Below are 20,989 nucleotides of genomic sequence, written 5' to 3'. Positions count from 1 at the left end.
CCCTCCCCACTGGGCTCCCTGACGCACCTTGTGCTTAAGGAGCACGATGAGCTGAGAGCGCAGGATCAAGCCCTGGAGCCTAGCTGGCTGCAAGAAACGTGGGCTCAGAGGCAGCCCTGGGGCCCCTGCTCCCGCCAGAGCCCTGCCTGCCCGGCTGCAGCACCATCACAGCTCCTCTGAGCACTGGCCTTGCCACAGGCACTTCACTGTACAGGGCCCTTGAGCCCCGAGACCAGGGACAGGGCAGCCTGGCCTGAGCCACACCCCCATGCAGGGCTTGCGGGTGATGTGTCAAGAGAGGGCAGCTTTGGCTGGAAAGGACATGCAGCCCCAAACTAATCCCCTCCACCAAAGTCCACGTCTTATGACCCCATCAGGAGAAGGGATACGGCAGCGGCTCATGTCTAGCCTTTGACTCCTGACAAGGTGAGAGCCACTGTTACACTGACCACCCCAGTGGGTCAGGACCATGAGACTCGGGCATGGCTCTCCTGTAGACCGGGTGACTCTGGTCATCTCCTTCTATGGGTAGCAAGGTCTTGCTGCACACCCAGTGCAGGGCAGGCCTAGTACCTGGGTGCCGTCCACACCCTCCACCACAGGGAAGCCGTTATGGTTGGACGCAGAGTCGCTGAGAACGTCCACAATGGTGCCGACCTTCTCCCTCATCCTCAAGCAGGTCACGGGAGTGCTCATCACTTCCCTGCCAGGGAAGCCACCCCCAAGGCCGCCTGTCACTGGGGCACCAGCACAGACTGGACTCAGCCCTCCTGTCACAAGGTGTCCTCAATAGCCATCGGTGCGCCACGCTGATGCTCAATGGCACAAGGCTGTCACACTAAGAAACTGGAGCCCAGAGGCCTCCCACCCCCCCCCCCAAGACTCTTGCTGGAATCGGGAGCCCAGCCCAGTGCTGGGGCAGCTTCCCCCCCAGGAATGCAGCCTCCTCCCTGCCCACCTGCCACCCAGAGCGTCCAGCATAAAGCACCATACTCCCTGACCTGTGGCCCTGCAGCCCGTGGGGTGGGGGGGGGGGGGGGGAGACTGAGTGGCAGCTTGGCCGGCCATACCTGGCGGTGAGTGAGTGTGAGGTAACTGGGGCTTCCCAATGCAGGAAGGGCACACTCTGCAGCTGGATGTGCATGTCATATAGGCCCTGGGGGACAGGCATCACAATGCATGGGGGCCTAATGACACAGTGATTCCCCAAGGGCCCCCCACCATGCTAGCCCCCAAGCCAGGGCACCAGACACACTGTGCCTGCCTCTACAGGTGGCTTCACAGGGACCCTTCCCTCTATATCTAGTTATATGGCCCACACACCTCGATGAAGACATCACCCACGATCTTGGCAGTCATCAACACCAGCATGATGGGGAAGCCGTAGGTCACATTGCTGGTGGCCTCCATCATGATGACCGTCAGGCTCAGGGTCATCCTCACAATCCCTCCTGTAGGAAGTGCATGTGAGCCCTATCCTCCTGACAGCGGGCCCAGCTCAGCAGGGTCCAGCTCCCAGGAGACTGCTGGTGTGGTCATGCCCCAGGGGTGGTGCCAACTTCTGCCTCAGGCCTATTTCCCAGGCTTCTGATTTTTGTTCTGTTTTTGGTACTGGGGATTGAATCCAGGGACGCTTAACCACTGAGCCACAGCCCTAATTATTTTTCATTTTGGGATTGTCTAAGTTGCTGAGGCTGGTCTTGAATTTGTGATTCTCCTGCCTCAGCCTCCCAAGCTGCTGAGATTACAGGCCTGTGCCACTGCCCCAGCCTAAGTTGTTCTTTTAAACCGAGTGCCGACTAGATGTGCAAGGCCAGCTCTGGCTGTGCTTACCACAGGTGGGTTACTGAGAATGAGCCCTGCTGACCTCATGGGGCCCACCCCATCAACCAGGCAGGACCCAGGACTCACCGAGCTGGGCCGCAGCGCCCATGAGGGCGTACTTGCCAGGGTCCGCCCAGATCTGTGGGAGGCAACCCAGGGAGAAGTCCATGTGGCAGCAGCTCCCACCAAACCCACCAGGAGGCACCCAGGAGGGCCTGGCCACCCCATGGTGTCACACACCCTCTGTTTAGCCACTCTATAACTGACCCAGGGGCACCTTACCACAGGCGGGAGAGCAGACTGCACTAGCTGGACATGCTAGTGAGCTGGGCAGACAAGGCTTCGCCCAGGCCCAGGTGCTCTGAGTACAGGCCTAGACACCAAAAAACAGTGCCCAGCCAGCGGGGATTCTAGCAGGCCCCAGCACACAGGGGCCACACACTGTGACCCACTGATGGGAAGTGTCCAAGACAGGCAAATGCAGAGGGCAGGGAGGAAAAATGGGCTCCCTGCCAGATGGAGAAGACTCTTGTGGCCACAGGACGCTGAGCAGGGTGCTGAGCTGGCGTTCACCACCACAGCGCTGTGCCTCTCCAAAGGCAGAATTTTATGCCATGTGAATGTGTCTCAGTTTGAGACACGATGGCCATGCATGTGATCCCAGGACTCGGGAGGCTGAGGCAGGAGGATGGCAAGTTTGAGGCTAATGAGGGCAACTTAGTGAGAATCTGTCTCAACATACAAAATAAAAAGAGCTGTTGATGTGGCTCAGTGGTAGGATACTCCTGGGTTCAATCCCTGGTACTGAGGGTGGCAGGTAAAAGAAAAGCCAAACCGAAATAAACTATGCCAGAGAGGCCAGAGGGCACCGAGGGCACCGAGAGCCCCGAGCAAGCCTGGGCAGCGAAGTGGGGCAGGTATGGACTTCTTACTGCAGCCTCCCCTTTTCTGTTGTGCTGGGACTAGACCCAGGCACTCTATCCATGAGACACATCACCAGCCCCTATATTTTATTTAAAAGTTTGAGAAAGGCTAAGAGCTAAGTTGCTGAGGCTGACCTTGAACTTGCAACCCTCCTGCCTCAGCCTCCCGAGTACCTGGGATGACAGGCGTGCACCAGCACCCAATCACTGTGACCTGTCTGGTGATGTTTTAATCTTATTAGATAACTGAAAAGTTGAACAGACCCAAAACACAAAGCAAAAAAACAAAACCTGGAGCACTGTAGAGGCAGACAAGAGGAGGGAGGGGCTGGAAGGCCCTGCTGGGGGGGCCTGACCCAGCTTATCCCTTAGCCCTGGGCTCCCTACTTTTGCTACGTCCCCGCAGTCTGCAGCATGCACAGTACAGCAGCATAGCCCACCTGCTGCTGCCCACCTGTCCTGGGCGCCCTGCTGTCTCTGACAGTGGCCCCCAGACAAGGGATTAAGGGGAATCTCAACTTCAGGGCCCCAGCCTCCCTCCTCCAGTTCCCACTCACCGCTGCCCCCGTGAGGTAAGACAGGGAGATGCCAAAGAGCCGGCCCCAGGCAGCCCCGATGAGCAGGGATGGGATGAAGACGCCTGCAGACACAGTGAGTCCATAGGTCCAGCAGGCCAGGAAGAAGTAGACCAGGGTGAACAGGCCCAGGGTCACGGGGTTGTAGGAGCCTAGGGGAGCAAGACCACTGACTGCCCACCCGACTCATGCCTGTGTGCACTGCCCCACCTGGTCCATGTGGCCATACCCAGGGAGCCAGGCCCCCTGAAACCCAAGACAAGAGGCTCCCTGAAGGCTCGGTACTCTCCACCTCCCTGGGGAAAAGAAGGGACTGGTCAACCAGAAGGGGAAGTGGTGGTGACAGTGACCTCAAGCCAGCAGAGCAGATGTGAAGCCCAGGGTGACAGCCTAGATCCCACATCCGTGGCCCATCCATGATCCCCAAAAAGCTTGCACCCAGGCGACTGTCATTGGGATGGGGAGTCACATAGGCTGCTGAGGAAGCAGCTGGGCTCCCAGCCCTGCTAGACTTGTCCTCAGTCTGACCTCAAACTGACCAGCTGAACTGGGAGGTGTCTTTCCTCCAAGTCTGAGCACAGCTCAACTTCGGAGGACAGGCCCTGTGGTCCAAAATGGCCAGTGTTACAGAGCCTGTCCTCCGAAGTTGTCCTCCTGGTTGCATTCTGGGAAGATGTCACATCTGGGAGGGTGGACAGTAGCCAGGGCAGGAGCCACTCTTGGCAACTGGCTGAGCCAAGTCCTAGGAGGCAGCTTCTTTTTGGACGAGGTGCTAAGAGGTCAGGTTTGGAAGACTGGGCTAAGTGGAGAGGGAACATCCAAGGTGGCCAGAACATGGAGATCTGAAGGCTGGGGACCAGGAGGGCAAGGGGGTGGAATAGGGAGGTGTTGCCTACACCCCGGCAAAGAGTGCTATAGTACAGGCCAGCAGGACCGGAAAGGAGTAGGCCAGGGAAGGCAGAGGTCTGTGGGGAAGGCACAGTCCACACTAAGCAACCGCCTGCAGGAGACATGGCCAGACACTACTGGAACCATAGCCAGTTGCAGGACCCTGGTGTGCACACAGGGGACCCAGGCCTACCTCGCTCCACACTTAAAAGGGTTTCTGCTAAGTCTAACCCTCACACACACATACACACACATAGACCCAGAATCAAGGACAGATGTCCTCACTGGCCTTGTGATAGGCCAGGAGGGAGCAGAGCTTGAGACAGGCACCAGAAAGCTCAGCTCTGTGTGGCCCAGTGTGCAGGGCCTGGCTCTGGGCACCTGCTGCACCGCTGTCAGACAGCCTGGCACTCAGAAGGCTAGGTTTCCTGATTGAATACACTGGGAGGTGAGCCAGAGGCAGCCCTAGGCCATCCCAGAAAGGAAGAGGATGGCATGGCCATTGGACACCTGGCTGGCCGCCCTCCAGGTGCTTGGCCACAAGGTAACCTCTGCAACCCGGGCACACTGCACCACGCAGGACGACCCTTCCAGCCCAGGACAAGGACCGCTGGGCTGAGACCCTGCCCGCTGCCCCAGCAGGCACACCTGGCGGGTCATGGAACAGGCTCACCACGCTCCTTTCGGGGGTGTTGAAGAAGGCTGCGGCCATGGAGTTGTACTCGCCATCTGCACAGAAGAGCTGCAGGGTCGGGAGGGAACAAGCTGGAAGGCAGCTGGCCCTGGGGCTATGTTCGGGCCCACCCTGCCCCTGCTGCCTGGGGAAATGGGCAGCCAGGGGCCCTGTGAGCACACTGCCAGAGCCAGCGGCCAGATGCCAGCCACTGCAAGCCCCAGGCCCAGGCCTGCCCCTCCTGGGCTAAGGCAGAGCTGGGCTGCAGCAAAGCTGGCTTGTCCACTGTGACCCTGACTACCTTTGCAAGTCTGTTCCCATCTGTCTCCACCAGAACTCATTCCCCCTCTGCCCCCACCCTGGGCAGGGGCTACTCATCCTCATCCTACCTCCAAGGGGAATTGCAAAGGCCCTGTGTCTGGCCTCTCACCAAGCACATTTTTAAGGCTCATCTGGGCCACAGCTAGCTTCCTGCTGTGGAAGGGCACTTCACTCTGCTAGTGGATGGACATGTGGGCAGCTGCCACTTTGGGCTACTACAAATAAGCGGCCAAGAACATCCCCATGAGGCTCCTCTGTGGCTGGGAGATTGTGTTCCTTGAGCCTAGAGCTCAAGCCCCATCTGGAGGCTAGTCTGGGAAGAGGATCACAGTGAAAGCAGCCAGCACCATGCCACCCCAGACAGGACAGGTCTGCAGTGCACCAGCCAGCTGGCTCTGGAGCTCCTCTTGCAGGGAGCAGCATACAAGCCAGGCTGGAGGCCGGCCCCCAGGACTGCACCTGCCCATCTGGGCCCAAGGCCTACCTGCAGTGGATAGGACATGGAGTTCTGCAGGGGCTGGCAGTCCCGGGACGAGTAAATCAACACGAAGGCAACGGTGGCAGTGACAGCAGCCACGAGCACGGCTTCAATTACCTGGAGACACGGCCGGTGGATGTACCTGGAGCCAAGAGCCAGGGGCGATCACTGCAGGGACACCCTCAGCGGCTACCATGGCAACCTGACCAGGCCATCTACTAGGAGGGCCAGGAGGCTTAATAATCAATCTGTCCAGTCTCCAGGGCGTCCTAGCTATCTTCCTCCCTGCAGTGATTAAGGCTTCCCAGCAGCAAGACTCCCCCACCTCTGCTGTGGGAAGTGCTCCCACCAGCTCTCCTGCTCCACTGGTAGCTGTCACTGGAGCCAGAACAGGGTGGGGGTGGGGGTGGGTGAGTGCTTCCGCAAGCCCAGAGCTGCTCCCTACAGGCTGACCATGTGTAGGAAGGACAATGGTGTCTAAGTCAGAGCTACCAGACCCACCCTGGCTGACCCTTGGGTGAGGAGCCCTCATACTCTTTCTGGAGGTTCTCCAACCTTAGGCCTGGGGTCCCCCTCCCCAGTTAAGCCAGTGTAGACCACCCACTTCACAGGCCCCGTGTAACCACAGCTATCAACATGGCATCCAAGACAGAGGCTCTTTCTCACCTGATTCGAAACATCGTCACCCAATAATTCAAGGCATTGAACACGGCTCCAAGAATGCCACCTACAACCAGGAGGCAAACTCCCGTCAGTCACACAGGGAGGAAAGGGTCCCGGCAGCAGAGTAGCCGGGACCCTGGTACAGAGGACCAACACACTCTAGGCTCTGCCTTCTTTTCAGGAAAATGGATTCACAGAGCAGCACTGCTCACGTGCTCCTCACCACAAAACTGAAACCCAAATTCCTAAGTACAGACAAGACCCACAGAAGGAAGACTCCGCATCCTCACGACAGGTTACAACCTAAGGCAGGTACTGTAAGAACTCCTAGGTAGCCCCTTGTGCACAAGCAGCAGGGGACAGAAGACCTCTGTGTTGAAACATGGTCTCTTCCCCAAAGTATCTAATCATGAACATGAAAATGTACTAGAATTCAAAACAAAAATCCAAACTCGGAATCACTGCTTGTCCTGAGCAGTGATTGGATAGGGGACCTTCACCATGGAGGCCATTGGGCCCACTCTGCTCCAGGGGATCCCATCACTGCCCCTGCAACTTCCAAGAGAGAGAAAACTGCAGAATGCAAAAATCTGGCACATTCCTGAGCCCTCCACTTCCAGTGGCCCCTCTAGAGGAACCTGGAGGAGAAGGGCCCCGTGGCGGGGTGGACAGTCCTCCCTTACCCACCACGCCCCCAGCACAGGTTTCCAGCCGTCTGTCCTAGGGTAGGGCCTTACCCACCACGCCCATGACGATGAAGACGGGGATCTCGTGGATGGTGTATGCCATCTTCTGTGGCACAGAGGGGACAAAGCGAGACATGCCTGGTCATGACACCTGCCCATGTGTGTGGCACTTCCCACACCTGCACACAGGGCCGTAGAGCTCCCCCGGGTAGAAACGTGGGTGCTCTACGCAGGTCTGTCCCTGCTGTCAGTCTAGCTAGTCTGGGCAGCTCATGCAGCCCAGGGGCCTGCACAGGGGCGTCAAGGCTCTGCTGGGCAGGTCTCCACACGTACCCTGAGCACCCACAGGGCCCTGAGGCTGGGAAGAGCTCAGTTCCCCAGGCTGCATTCCCACCCTAGCCTTAGTGAAGGGCCATCCATCCTGGCACTGGAACAGCAGGATAGGGCGGGGTGGGTACCTCCGAGTCGAATCTCCCGAAGTTGATGAGGCCTGGGCTGGACAGGTCCCACATGTTTCCGTGGTAGATGCTCAGAACAAAATTCAGAGTGAAGGTGGAAACCATGGAAGCAAAGAACTGTGGGACAGAAAGACCAACAGTTCAGCCACCGGCACCCCGGGGATACCTTGAGCCAGGCTGGGAGGCTGAGGCTCCTGTCATTCAAGAGGGCCCTGGACTGAGCAGGCTGAACCTACTGCACAACCGTGGACAGCACTGGAGACAAGCTAGCAGAGGACGTGAGGGAAGGCAAGGGCCAGTCCCCTGGAGCCGCCTAGGTGGACAAGGCTCAACACAGAAGGTGAGATGTCCACTCTGCCCTGCTGCCTCTCCTCAGGAGACCTGGCGGGGTGTCAAAGGCACTCACGATCCTCCATGTCAGGAACTGGTTCCAGAAGGAAGCACCTTCCTCCAGGCTGAACAGGACTCCACCTGGAAGGCAGTGGCCACGCTTGACATGCACCTGAGGGGCAAGGGCACTGTACCCTGGCACCGCCCACCCCAGGCCCCAGGAAGAGGGATCTCTGATGAGGTCCAAAGGCCAGAGTCTCCTTTCCCTCAAGTGGCAGCGGGTGGGGAGGATCCCTGCTCACCCACAGGGGCTCCAAAAGCAGCTGACACCCCAGCTGCTGCTCCTGCAGAGACGAAGTCTCGCTTCTCTGTGTCTCTGCGGAAGTACTCAAAGATCTGAAACGGGAAGAGGCCGAGGGCCCTGTGGCAGGTGCTCCAGAGCACACCTTTCAGAAGGAAAGGAGGCCTGAGAGACCAGAGCAGGGAGGGCTCTGCTTCACAACCCCACCGCCTGACCCAGCCACCACAAGTGACCATGCAGGCTGCTAGCACATGGGCCCTGGCCAAGCCTGTCTGCAACAGTGCACACAGGAAGCCTGTCAGGAGTCTGTTGCACAACCAAGAGATCCAAAAAAAACCAAGAGAGCAGAAAACCGAAACTACCCTTGATCTTGAAAAAGGATTGTTTTCTGGCTGGCACAGTGGCTACACCTGTGATCCCTGGTCCTTGGGAGGCTGAGGCAGGAGGATGGTAAATTCAAGGCCAGCCTCAGCAACTTAGTGAGACCCTGTTCCAAATAACAAACAAGAGCAGTTGGGGTGTAGCTCAGCAGTAAAGCACCCCTGGGTTCAACATGCAATACCAAAAACAAAGGACCATGTACTATAGAAATGTTCATTCTCTCTTAACTCACATAAAAATTCAGTGCAATACCCATCAAAACGCCAGGGACCTTGCAGGCAGATGGCAGGAAGCCATCCCAGAACGTCTCAGAAGCAAGTGTCGTGGATATACATGAAGACTGAGCCACTGCAGGCGGCCAGGGCGGAGCCACAGACCCTGTCCACATAATTGCACACCCCACACAGCACCAAAACCATAGGGCAAGTCAGAGAGGCCACTGGGTGGGAGTGGAGGAATGGTGTCTGCCTTATCTGGCCAGGCCAGGTGTCCCTCAGGCAGAGACAGGTGGGGACAGGCTATTTGCCCTGCTGGAGCCAAGATATAGGTCTCAGTGGGACTCCGCATGGGGCAGTGATGGCTGAGGAACAGTCATACACAGGTCTATGTGGGGGGCTCACCTTGAAATCTCGCTTCAGTGATGTTGACCTCCCCTGGGAAATTCCCGCGGCAATCACAGACCCAGAATGGATCATCGGACCTTCCTGGAAGCACAGTGAGCAGCACTCAGGGACACCCATGGGCCTCGGTGACTTACAGGGATGGGACACAGGCTGGGGCAGCATCCATAGTAGTTACCTTTCCCACGGCCAGGCCCCCCACCACAGACAGAATCACGCCGGACACCTTGATCACCAACGTCTGGAACACAAGGGAAAGCACAGCCTCTATGCCAAGGGCAGAACTCTCGGCACCTGAGCAGCAAGGCCACGGGCACAGGAGGCACCACAGCCACAAAGCCACATGGGCTTGCTGCTGCCCACAGCCCTGTCCTTGGTGGAGGGTTTCCTCCTGGTCCTCCTACTAACGCACATGCAGGGGGCAGCTGTGCTCCCACTCAGCACACATGCAGGGGATGCATGCCCTCTGTCGGGCCAAGCACTCCCCAGGCAAGGGGGTGGGTCTGTCCTCCCTCCCTGCCCCCTCCTACAGACTCATCAGAGGTGACTCCTGCATGGATATACAGCCTCCCACGCCCATCTGAAGGCATTCATGCCGGGGCAGGAGCCAGGGCAGAGCAACCCTCTGGAAGGTTCCAGTCACCCTGGGTGGGAATCAGGTCAGAGGCCATCTCCAGCAGCTCCAGGTCCATCGTACTCTATAAAAGTGCAGGACTCTCCCGGCTGCCAGCTCCCTGGAGTATGGCCACACTGACTCGCCCTGGCCATAGAGCATAGGCCCTGGGATGGGGACAGGAAGCAGCCCCTGGCCATCTCCAGCTAGGAAGAGTGACTACGCAAATGTTAACAGCTGGGGGCCCAGCCCCCATGGAACTGGGATGCTACTGAGGATACGGAGCATGAAGAACACCAAAGAAAGCACTGAAGAAAGGGGAAGGGTGGGCCAAGGCCAGCGCTCTCGCCTGGCCGCTCAGCTTCTCAAACACTGCCTACCACAGTCCTTGGTCACAGACACACTCCCTGTGGCTGTAGTCACACACACGCAGGCTCAACCTCTCTGCACCACGTAAGAGATACCAAGACCAGTCCCTGCCATTGGGCTAGGTCTGGAGGGGTAATGGACAAGACAAGCCTTTGGATTCCACAGTCCCTGAAGGAGCACCTGTTGCACATAGGGTCCCCACATGTGCCTCACCTTGAGCCGCACCACGTGGGGAATCTTCACCCCATTGAGGAAACACTTGATCTGGGGGATGCCACTGCCGGCAGCGACTGGCTGGAAGAGGAGGAAGGTGCCACTGGGCCAGTGGAAGGAGTGGGGCAGCCCCGAGGCAGGAGGCCCGGCCTGGCGAAGGCTGGCCCCGGGTACAGGTTCTTGCCCCCTTGCCCAGAACCACCTCCCAGATAACCCTGCAGATGTGGAAGGGACTGCTGGCAGAGCCAGAAGGCCCCTGTGGATGGGGGCCTGCCCCAGGAAGGACAGGACATCATCATGCACCAAGCAAGCACAGCTTCCTCTGCATAGGGCACCGCTCTACACTCAGCAGAAGGCTCTGGGTACTGGCATCTCTTTCCTCTAGCACCCCACAGCGAGGACAAGAAGCACAGGGGCCCATGAGAGGGACGATGCCTTAGGATGAAGGGACGCCTCGGGTGGATGACACCTCAAGTGGGCGTGTGCAGTGCCCAGGGAAGGCTGGTCCTGCTTCCACCTCTACCCGGGTCTCTGGACAGTTAGCCCTGTCCCCGAGACCCGGGCCCTGGAGCGCCTGTGTCCAGCTGTGACGATGCCAGGGCAAGGTGCCGGGCCTGTGTGGTAGGTGGGATGAGGTGGGGTGGGCGCAGGCCTATGCTGCTGGGGCAGCAGTGGCTCTGCCCAGCCTGGGATGAGGAGACCCCGATGTGTTTTCTGCCTTCATTGAGTGGTTTTCCACAGGCACCACCTGATTCTCACTAATAGAAAGCAGTAGTCACCAGCCAAGGGGCTCCATTCACTAAGACCCTGGCCATGCTGGTCTAAAGTACCCAGGACTTCCGGCAGCAGGTGTACCTCTACGAAGGCCACGATCACGGAGCCCAGGAACACAAAGGCGGCATTCAGGGTGGCCCACAGCAGCAGGGAGAAGGACAGCCCGCCTTTCTCCGTGAACTTGTCAATATCTGGTGGCTTGTCAGGGATGGGGTGCTGCATCACTGAGCCCACACCCGCCAACCCTACCCCACTCCTGCAGTCAGACTGGGGCAGAGTGCACCTGCACAGAGGCCGCTGGCTGCCAGCCCGGCAATGGTACCGACTGGACGGCTCAGACTTCTCCTGGCAGGAGCTGGCCATGTCTTGCAGGGCTGGCCACTGCACCACTTGACCACTCCACCACCGAGCCCCAGCTCCCACCCTCACTCTGTGTAGGCAGCTGAAAGGATACTGTCCTTGATGACCCTGTATTTGAGACCAGCCAAGTTCTCTACCACAATGTCAATGAAGCAGGCCACAAGGCCTGTGAGGATCCCAATGAGAGCACAGATGACCCAGCGCTTGATCTCCACTGTCCGGAAGGCCTGCTGGGAGGAAGGTATGGTCAGAAGTGGGTGGCAGCCAGATGCCCTGGTGCAGGTGGCTCTGGTACCAGCATGAGGGGCTCCTGGGAGTCAGGTCCCCACCTTGCACAGTGGACCACGCTCAGGGACCCAAGTCCTCCCAAGGGCAGCCTCTGACCAATGTCTCAGTCTTTAAACAACATTTCAGTGACTATAGAGCACCTCGGGGTCCAACAAGTTCCCAATCAGCTGTGGATGTCCTGGAGCCACACTTGATATTTCAAGAACATCCTCCCAGTAAGGACAACAACACTCCTGCCATTTTGAGTATATGCTATCAAGGGTCACAAGCTTAGGGCTCCCCCAAGGACAAACCAGAGGGACAGAGAGTGGCTCCCAAACCCAGACTCTTGGGGACAAGGAGGAAGGGAGATGAGCAGAAGCACTGTCCATCCAGCCTGAGGACAGGGCCCAGCTGGAGGGTAGGGACCCACCCACTCACCGTGTGGTTGATCCTCCGCTCTTCCTCCAGGAACAGCTGATTCTCACTGTTGTCATAGTCCAGGCTCTGCGGAACAGGGCAGCAAGGGCTGCAATTGCTGATCAGTTACTGAAGGGGAGATAGACGCAAGTGCAGCCAGGCTGGGGTGGGAGGCTCGAGAGGGCAGGGTCTGAAGCCAGTAACAGAAGAGGGGGACCCACCTCATATGTGAGGGACAAGAGCTTTTCATTGTGTGGGATCTCCTTAGGGAAGGGGTGGGACGAGTCCCTTTCCTGTGGAAGAAAAAGGCAAAGGTACACGCTCTTTGGGAACAAGGTACAAGGGGCCACATCTCAACCTGACCCAGAGCCAGCCTCATCCTAATGCCAAAGGTGGGCCAGATACCATAAGGGACCTGCAGCCCAACATTCCCTTTGAACACAGATACAGAAACCCTCAATCAGATCTGTGCACCAGGAGCCCAGCCGCACCACCAACGTGGACTGTTCCAGAAGGCAAGGTAGGTCTGGCACCCACAGTCACCTCTCCCAGATTGTGCAGGAAACTGTGCTGAAGGAAGCCCAAAGGCTATGGGGCCATCGGGACAGGCAGAAATCCAGCATCTTCTTAATTAAACATCAATACAGCAGAAGGCAGGCCAACATCTCAACCTGCTGGAAGCCCCAAGAAAGCCCATAGGCAGTACCCCACCACAAGTGAACAGCAGGGATACGCCCAGCCAGGATGAGGAGTGGGCTCTCACCACTCGTAATCACCTCTAAGTTGAAGGTTCCTGCCAGAATTTCTCACATATAGAAAGCTACTACAATGAGTAAACACATTCAGTCAGATTAAAGGGTACAAAATGAACTGTCTTCCTCTGCATTTGCAGCAAATAACCACAAACAAAAGAGTCAATTCTGTTTATAACAGTGTCTAAAGTATAATGCAGCTGGGCATAGTGATGCTGGCCTGTGATTCCAGCCTGGGGCAGCTTAGACAGACCCTGTCTCAAAGTAAAGGGCCAGAGATGAATTCAATCCCCAATACCACAGAAAACGACTGACAAGTCTTCAGGACCTTGGCTCCGGGGGAGGCTTCTCAATCACCATACCCAACGCACAAGTAGTGCAAAGCAGGTAACTGGGACTTCATCAAAATAAACACGTGTGCATTGAAGAACACCAAGACAGCAAAAAGAAAACTCACTGAGTGGGAGAAAGTATTTACCAGTCACTTATCTAGTGGAATATTTGTGTCCAGAATATAGAAAGAACATCTATGAGCTAGGGGTATGGCTCAGTGGTGGAGAGCTTACTAGTGTTCTAGGGCCTTGGGCTCTATCCCAAACACTGCAAAAAAGAAAGAAAGAAAGAGAGAGAGAGAGAGAGAGAGAGAGAGAGAGAGAGAGAGAAAGAACGAACGAACAAACTCCCATAACTCAGTTATTGAAAAGCAAATAACGGGGGCTGGAGTTGTGGCTCAGTGGTAGAGTACTTGCCTAGCATGTGTGAGACCTGGGTTTGATCCTCAGTACCATATAAAAATAAATAAATAAAACAAAGGTATTGGGCTGGGGTTGGGGCCTAGTGGCAGAACATTTGCCTAGCATGTGTGAGGACTGGGTTCAATCCTTAGCACCTTGTAAAAATAAATAAAATAAAAGCATTCTGTTCATCTACAACTATAAAAAACAAACAAACAAAAGTATTGTGTCTGTCTACAACTAAAAATAAAAAAATAATAATAATGTAAACCAGGCATGGTGGCAAACGCCTATAGTCCCAGCAACTTAGGAGACTGAGGCAGGAGAACCATGAGTTCAAGGCCAGCATCCATAACTTAGTGAGGTCCTAAGCAACTTAGCAAGACCCTGTCTTAAAATAAAAAATAAAAAGGATTGAGAATGTAGCACAGTGGTAAAGCACCCCTGAGTTCAATCCCCAGCCACTCACGCTCCCCAAAAATAATTTCGCTTAGCTGGGGGTAGTGGTACCTGCCTACAGTCCCAGCTACTCAGGAGGCTGATATATGAGGATCATAAATTTGAGGTCAGCCTGGAAAAGTTTGCCAAACCCTATCTCAAAATTTCAAAAAGTTCTGGCAATATAGCTCAGTAGTAGACTGCTTGCCTAACATGCTTGAAGCCCTGGGTTTAACACTCAAAACCAGCTGAACAAATAAAAATCCCCTCAAAACAAGAATAATCCAATTAAAAATGTGCACAGACTCCACACAGGCATTTCTCCACAGTCGTGCATGAGGACACTCAGCATTGCTAGCCATCAGGGACAAATCTAAACCACAACAGGTACCACAAGGCAGGGTGCAAGCGGCCAGCTAGTGGGGGTGCAGGAAACGTTCCCATGGCAACTGCTGGACAGGGCACCCCATGCCTGGCTCACTCTGCTGGGCCTCCGGGCTCCAAGGCCCTCCTCCTCCTCTGCTTAACTGCCTGTACCGGCCCTCGCAGCAGGCAGCCCCGGCACAGTGGGGTGCAAGCCCTCTGCTTGCTGGTAGGACGCAGCTCTGCAGGGGTAGGAAAGGGTGCAGGGCCACCACTCACCGGGTCCAGGAGCTCATCGTCCAGCTCCACGTTGCTCATCTGTCCAATTCGGAAAGACACGGAGTGAGGCGACTAGGAGCAGAACAGAGGTTGTGAGCATGCAAATGTGCAACACACCCACCCCTGCCCAGCTGGCACCACCCTCCTCCTGCGGGAGACAGGTCTGCTCCTGACCCCCACGGCCCCCCCCGGATGCCCAGTGCCCATCTCTTGTTTTAGGATGGATATGGAGGGCTCACCACCTGCCAGGATGAAGGGCTGGAGATACTCCTAGACCATCCAGTGTCCATGCTGAGGAGCCCCACCCTCCCCACTCACCCAGATCCCGAGGGGCCCACTGCCTACCACCTACTCAGCACTGCGTCCAGAATGGCCTCTCTGCCCCATGCCTGGATTTGAGTATGTGCACATCTCCCAAAAGGCCTGTGGCAAAGAACTGGGTGGGTCCTGCCCCACTGAGTCTCCAGGGTGGTGCAGCTCAGCTCACGCAGCAATGCCCTTTGTTGTGACTCTCCCCTGACTCTGGGGGCCCTGACCCACTCAGGAGCACCTCCTGGCTGCGCCCAGACCTGCCCAGCCCATCCTCCTCTGTCCGGAGACCATCTGATTAGCTGCTCCCAACCATGTCCCAGACCTTCACAAAAGGGCTGGGGTGGGAAGATAGAGGGGCCAGCTTCTCGGCTGAGGGAGAGCCATGTGTGGGCAGTCTGCTGCCTGTGTTAGAAAGCAAACATGCCCATGAGGGGAAAGAAGAGCCTGGAAGTGAGGAGACTCCATGCCATGTCTAGGCCACCCACAGCTGTCTCCACCCAGACAGCAGCAGCCATCCTGGTGGCCAGCATTTCCACCAACTCCTCTCCCTGTACCTTTCTTGCTCTCAGGACCAGCCCTCCCCAACAAAGGCTCTGTGGAGGCAGGGAGAGGTACAGAGTCCTGCAGCAGGGCTCCATCTGTTTCCACCCCATCCCATCCCAGCTGGTGATTAGCCAACAGGTGAGGAAACCAGAGCAGAAAAGGAACTTATAGGCCAGAGGTCTCTGAAGACTGGTGTGTATGGGGAACCTGACACTCTGGAGAGCTTGCCCCAAGCCACATCCCAACTAGTTGCCAGAACTTGACCTTCCCAGCCCAGTGCTCCCAGGGCCCCTGGAGCTCCTGTCTCTCTCTGCAGGCCCCAGTCCTCATAGGACCCGGCATGGCAGACAGGCAGGCGGATTCCAAGTCAGTCCCCCACAGACACATAGCCAAAGGTTCCTCCTCCCACCGCTTCAGAGAGCTCCCAGGACCCCTCTTCTGTGAAGCTGGCCCCATTCCTCAGGAGCAGAAGCTAGGCTAGGCCAAGACTCTCAGGTGTCCCCACATCTTCGTGCAGATGTGCGCCAGCCTACCATATGGTCCTGAGCCTGAGAGTATGCAAGGTGAGCAGAAATACAGTCTTCAAGGGCATTGCCTGGCAACAGGAGGCAAAGCCCCAAACATGAAGGACCGGGAGGCTAACAGGAGGGCACAACAGCAGGACCACCAAGAGGCCCTCACCGCCCCCATTGCTGAGCTACCTTGGCAGACTGGAGTGGGAGCTGCGGGAGCCAGCAGAGGAGAGCTTGGGGATGGGCGTGACCTCGAGGAGGTCGGACAAGGGTGAGCTTGGGTAACTGATGTATTAAGGCAGGGCTCACAAGGATCTGCTGCAGGGCACTATAGCAGTTCCTGGCTTCCACACCAGCTGCACGACCTGGGGGGGTCTGCCCTACACTAGCACTGCAACCTCCCACTGAGCCCTAATTATTTGAAAGTCACATCAAAGATTTCTACGGTCAAAGGAAATATCAACAGAGTGAAAAGGCAACTTCCAAAACAGGAGATCTGTGCAAATCATGGCATCTGGTGAGGGACTGACAGGCAGAACATAGAAAGGAGTCCTGCGAATCACCTGCTAAAACCAAGCAACTCACCCCAACAACAGCCAAGCCCCAAAACAGACTTCTCTCCAGAGAAGACACACCAGCACCCACTGGCTGGTAAGCACACCCAGGGGTGCCCCAAGCCCCAGTGAACTGCCACCACACACCTACCAGGAGGGCATCACAGAGGAGACGGGAAGCAACAGGGCCAGCAGGGCAGGGAGCTGCTTCAGGTGTAAGACGGAGTAGCCAATGACATGGAGCACAGTCTAGTGGCTCCTCAGAAAAAGCCAGAACACTGCCCTACAAACCACCAACTCCACGTCCAGGTTAGCTACCCCAAGAACTAGAAGCCGGGTCTCGAAGGAACTGCAGCGTCACTTGCAATAGCTCAAGTACCCACCACCAGGCAGACAAAAGGCCTGCCCAGGCAGTGGCTTCCATCAGCCACAGGAGGAAAGAACACTGCCATGCACCACCCCCCAGGGCTTGCAATGCAACACTGGGGAACTGAGCCAGTCACAACAGCAAAGACACTGCACGTCCATCCACACACCATACCAGGTCACATCCAGAGACAGGAAATAGAGTGCACTGCCTGGGAAAAGGAAGAGTTATCTAGTGGGAACAAAGTTTTAATTTTGCAAGATAAAAAGTTCTAGAGATTGATTGCACAACAGGAATATACTAGACACTAGTGAATTATGTTCTTTAAAAGAAAAAGTGCGGGCTGGGGATGTGGCTCAAGCGGTAGCGCGCTCGCCTGGCATGCGTGCGGCCCGGGTTCGATTCTCAGCACCACATACCAACAAAGATGTTGTGTCCGCCGAGAACTAAAAAAATAAATATTAAAAAAAAATTCTCTCTCTCTCTCTCTCCTCTCTCACTCTCTCTTTAAAAAAAAAATAAAAGAAAAAGTGCTAAATTTTGTTATATGCTTTTTACTACAATTTTAAAAACATTTTTTGAAAATCAGTTGCCGGTAGGTGCTGTCCACCATGTATCCCAAGATCCCAGGCACAGCTGCCACTTGCCAAGCTCCACGCTGAGCACTGAGGACACAAGCCGGGAACTTGGAAAGGACACCAGGTCACACACAAAGCTGAGCACACACTGACAGAGGCAAGCGACAAGAGCAAAAGGTCTGCTTTAGACACAGTGGCCAAGGGCCTCTGGAGCGGAAGGCATCTAGGCTGACCTGGCGGATGCAAGGAGTCAAAGCCCAAGACCAGAAGAGCAGCTAGAATGCAGCGAGTGCAGAGGCAGTAGAAGCAGTCCTGGCTGTGGGGACTGTGCACTATGGCCCCTGGGGGTTTCCCGGGGCCCTCCAACCAGGTCCAGGCCCAGCTGAATCCCTCAACTCTGTTCCCTGTTGGGCCATGGACCATACCTGTGTCCTAGGCTGATTTTAGCCCACCTAAGCTTCTGGGACGGAGCTGCTGACCCTAAGCAAAGTGGGGCTGGGGCTAGGTAGAGGGCAAGGGAAGGCCAAGGACTTTCTAGGAGGGGCTGAGAACAAACAGTGCTTGCTAGAAGAGAACAGAGTTCAAGGGGATGACCAGAGGACCCTCCCCACCACTTCACCACACCCTAGGTCTCCTCAACAGTGCCCTCAGATCCCGTGATCTGTAGCTCTGGGTTGCCAAGGCAGGACACAGTCCCACACCAACCTGAGAGCCTCCTCTGCTGGGACTCTTGGTTTCCCTGCGTTTGTAGGTATGTCCTGGATTTACCAGCACTGCAGTGTGCCCCGCCCCCACTCTGCCCTGCCTCCACTCTTCCTGGCTCAGACTTCCCTCAAAAAGCTCTCAAAATGCTGTTCTTCCAACTGTCCACACACATGACCATGACCGGCTTGGTGACCTCATCCTTCCCCTCTCCCACTGTCACCCTGTGCTTGGCACAATGGGTCTGGGAACAGGAACAGATTCTGAAGGGACCAAGCTTTCCATAGGGGTCCAGGCATGAACAGGCCACTCTCCAGTCTGCCCTGTCTATGGCAGCAACCTCATGGTGCTCAGACACCTGTGCCCTAGCCAAGATAGCAACCATGCCACCGTCCAATCATGGGACTCCTGCAACAAACCCCGAAGGGCCAAGAGGCAGGCAGAGCAAGCTCTTGTGTCTGCTCACCAGAACTCTCCACAGCAGCTGTGGGCCTGGGTTGGTACAAGGGCCCTGGACCTAGGAAAACTTTCAAAAGCCCTGTCTGCTGCAGCACTGGGGTGCCACTGAACCTACCCACAAGCCTGCCCACCCAGAGGAGACCCCCCTGACAAGAAATGCTGTTAAGGGCATCACACACTAATGCATTTGCAAAGACAAATCACTCTTGAGTTGCTGCATTACATCACTAGGAACAACTGAGGCTCATTCAGAACATGTTTTCTGAGAGGCTCCATGCTCAGGGCTATCCATGCATTAACTATTTTGCAGATAACAAAACTGAGGCACAGGCAGGGAAAAGACCATGCTCAAGACCCTCGGCTGGTCACATGTTCCTGTGCAAAGGTCTTTCAGGACGCCTAGCCTCCAGATTATGCTTGTGCAGTGTGCTGAAGCAGACAGGATCCTAAGCACTGCAGGCCCCAGCCTCCTTCTGGCCTCCACCAGAGCTGAGTTAAACTTAAAGCCAACTCAAGCTCACTGGTCTGACCTTCCTACCCCACAGTGTAATCCACACTGTTGCCGGGTCCCAGACACACATCCCCTTTGTCTACTGCTGTTGTTCCTGCCTGAGGATCCTGTGCCAGTGGGGTGCCTTGCACAGTCCTCCCAGGGTGTTGGGCCTATTTGTAATGGGACAGAAGCTGATTAATGCACTATGGTGTCCCAGGCAAACCACATGGTTTAAATTGTTTGAGAGCAGCTAATCAATACTAACTGCAAATAAAATAGCCTGTAATGACACTTAAAGGAAGAAATCAACACCTCTTTACACACACACACACACACACACACACACAAACTCCTGTATCTATTTGCAAAGAAAAACAGGAAACCCCATGCCTGTTCATTTCTAGAATAAACCCGAACTCCACCTGTGCCAAAGTTCCATTTTTTTTAACCTATCAGCCCAGTTTTCTTCTTTCTTCTGTTTTATTAACTTCAGATTACTTTACTTTGAAACAGAGAAAACACATAAACCCCAGAAACATCCCAAGAGGAAAAGAGCTAATCACACAGTCCAACCACTCTAACCACTTCAGATCATGGGTTGCAAGCAGCTGTCACTTCAAGGGAGCTGAGCTGCTTCCTACCAGCAACCATCAGACTTTGATTCTCATTGTTTGATACATCTCCCAGGCAGTGCAAAAGCCTTCATATAAGTTTACAAAAATAGCTTGGTTTTTTTGCCCTTCCCAATCTTTAAACACTGTGTGTTTGCCAGACATGTCTAAAACAGAAGAAAAGGTGAAAGATAATTACAAAGACCAAGCCATCAACACAAGTAATTCACTTGACTCAAAGTTAATGCAATCCACACAGGCAGACAGACCCAGGGGTAAATAAGCAAAATAGTAATCCTTCTCCCAACCTTGAGGCTTTTAAAGACGCAAGCTGTGATGACAGCTGAACCCGTTCTCACCCACTCACTCGATGCTTACTGCATTGGCTGCACATTCCAAATCCAATTTCGTGCTGAGACTAGTAGACAGGAGTTATGGCCAAGCACCTGCTGAGTGGGGCTGGGGGTGTGGCTCAGCGGTAGAGCATTTGCCTGGCGTGTGTGAAGCCCAGGGTTCCACCCCCAGTACCGAAAAAAGGAAAAAAACCAATAACAAAAAAACCCGCCCAAAGTCAGGACTAATCTCCACAGAAAGGTTCTCAGTCACTCTCACAGAAATATCAAACCCTGCCATCTAACTTGTTAAAATATCCTGGGATTCAAAAAGCAGTAAATAAAATCACAGTTTGAGAAAGCCGGAAGGACACGGTGGCCATCATGCCAGTGGTTCAGGAGGCCCAGGCAGGAGACCCGCAAGCCTGGGCAACTTGGTGAGACCCTGCCTAAAAATAAAAAGGGCTGGGGTTCGGTGTGGAGCGCACCTGGGCTCAATGCCCCGCACCGCGAAAAAGCAGCAGCAGCGAGCCGGCCGGCGGGTGCCCAGCTCGGGCTCCGGCTCCAGCTCCACTGAGAGGCGCCGCCGCGAGCCCCCGCAGCCTTACCTGTCGCGCGGCGCCGTTCAGCAGCGGCGTCCCTTCGCCCGGCCGCGCTGTCCTCCGCAGCAGCGGCGCCGCCTCCTCGTCGTCGCGGTCGCGGCCGGACCACGACACCTTCTTGGAGACATTGGCCATGGCCCGCGGAGCCGGGACTCGGCAGCAAGCTGCCGCGGCCGGGGAGCGTTCTCGTGACCCGCTCCGGCGCCACGTGACCTGCCCGC

At 55.8% G+C, this 20,989-nt stretch overlaps 1 protein-coding gene across 3 annotated transcripts in view; it reads right to left on the bottom strand.

The window, feature by feature from the left end:
• The window catches only part of Clcn7 (chloride voltage-gated channel 7), a 24,249-nt gene extending 3,260 nt beyond the window's left edge, over nt 1-20,989 (bottom strand). The window contains exons 1-23 of one of the 3 annotated variants that reach the window (XM_026385231.2): nt 20,775-20,822; nt 17,166-17,202; nt 14,704-14,775; nt 12,359-12,430; nt 12,159-12,224; nt 11,545-11,677; nt 11,172-11,281; nt 10,317-10,397; nt 9,300-9,362; nt 9,122-9,205; nt 8,122-8,215; nt 7,896-7,960; nt 7,490-7,606; nt 7,083-7,137; nt 6,349-6,409; nt 5,689-5,824; nt 4,859-4,952; nt 3,305-3,474; nt 1,912-1,963; nt 1,324-1,451; nt 1,071-1,156; nt 574-703; nt 28-87 (exon numbers count right to left, since the gene is read on the bottom strand). In XM_026385231.2, the coding sequence (XP_026241016.1) occupies nt 28-87; nt 574-703; nt 1,071-1,156; nt 1,324-1,451; nt 1,912-1,963; nt 3,305-3,474; nt 4,859-4,952; nt 5,689-5,824; nt 6,349-6,409; nt 7,083-7,137; nt 7,490-7,606; nt 7,896-7,960; nt 8,122-8,215; nt 9,122-9,205; nt 9,300-9,362; nt 10,317-10,397; nt 11,172-11,281; nt 11,545-11,677; nt 12,159-12,224; nt 12,359-12,430; nt 14,704-14,742 (1,896 nt within the window). In that variant the 5' untranslated portion in view covers nt 14,743-14,775; nt 17,166-17,202; nt 20,775-20,822. Of the gene's footprint in view, nt 1-27; nt 88-573; nt 704-1,070; nt 1,157-1,323; nt 1,452-1,911; nt 1,964-3,304; nt 3,475-4,858; nt 4,953-5,688; nt 5,825-6,348; nt 6,410-7,082; nt 7,138-7,489; nt 7,607-7,895; nt 7,961-8,121; nt 8,216-9,121; nt 9,206-9,299; nt 9,363-10,316; nt 10,398-11,171; nt 11,282-11,544; nt 11,678-12,158; nt 12,225-12,358; nt 12,431-14,703; nt 14,776-17,165; nt 17,203-20,774 lie in introns of all 3 variants that reach the window. The other 2 variants (XM_026385230.2, XM_026385232.2) reach the window with 2 other exon arrangements.

The sequence above is a fragment of the Urocitellus parryii genome, chromosome 9 (genome assembly GCF_045843805.1).
Source record: "Urocitellus parryii isolate mUroPar1 chromosome 9, mUroPar1.hap1, whole genome shotgun sequence".
Taxonomy (NCBI): domain Eukaryota; kingdom Metazoa; phylum Chordata; class Mammalia; order Rodentia; family Sciuridae; genus Urocitellus; species Urocitellus parryii.
This window is presented reverse-complemented; position numbering and strand designations above follow the sequence as displayed.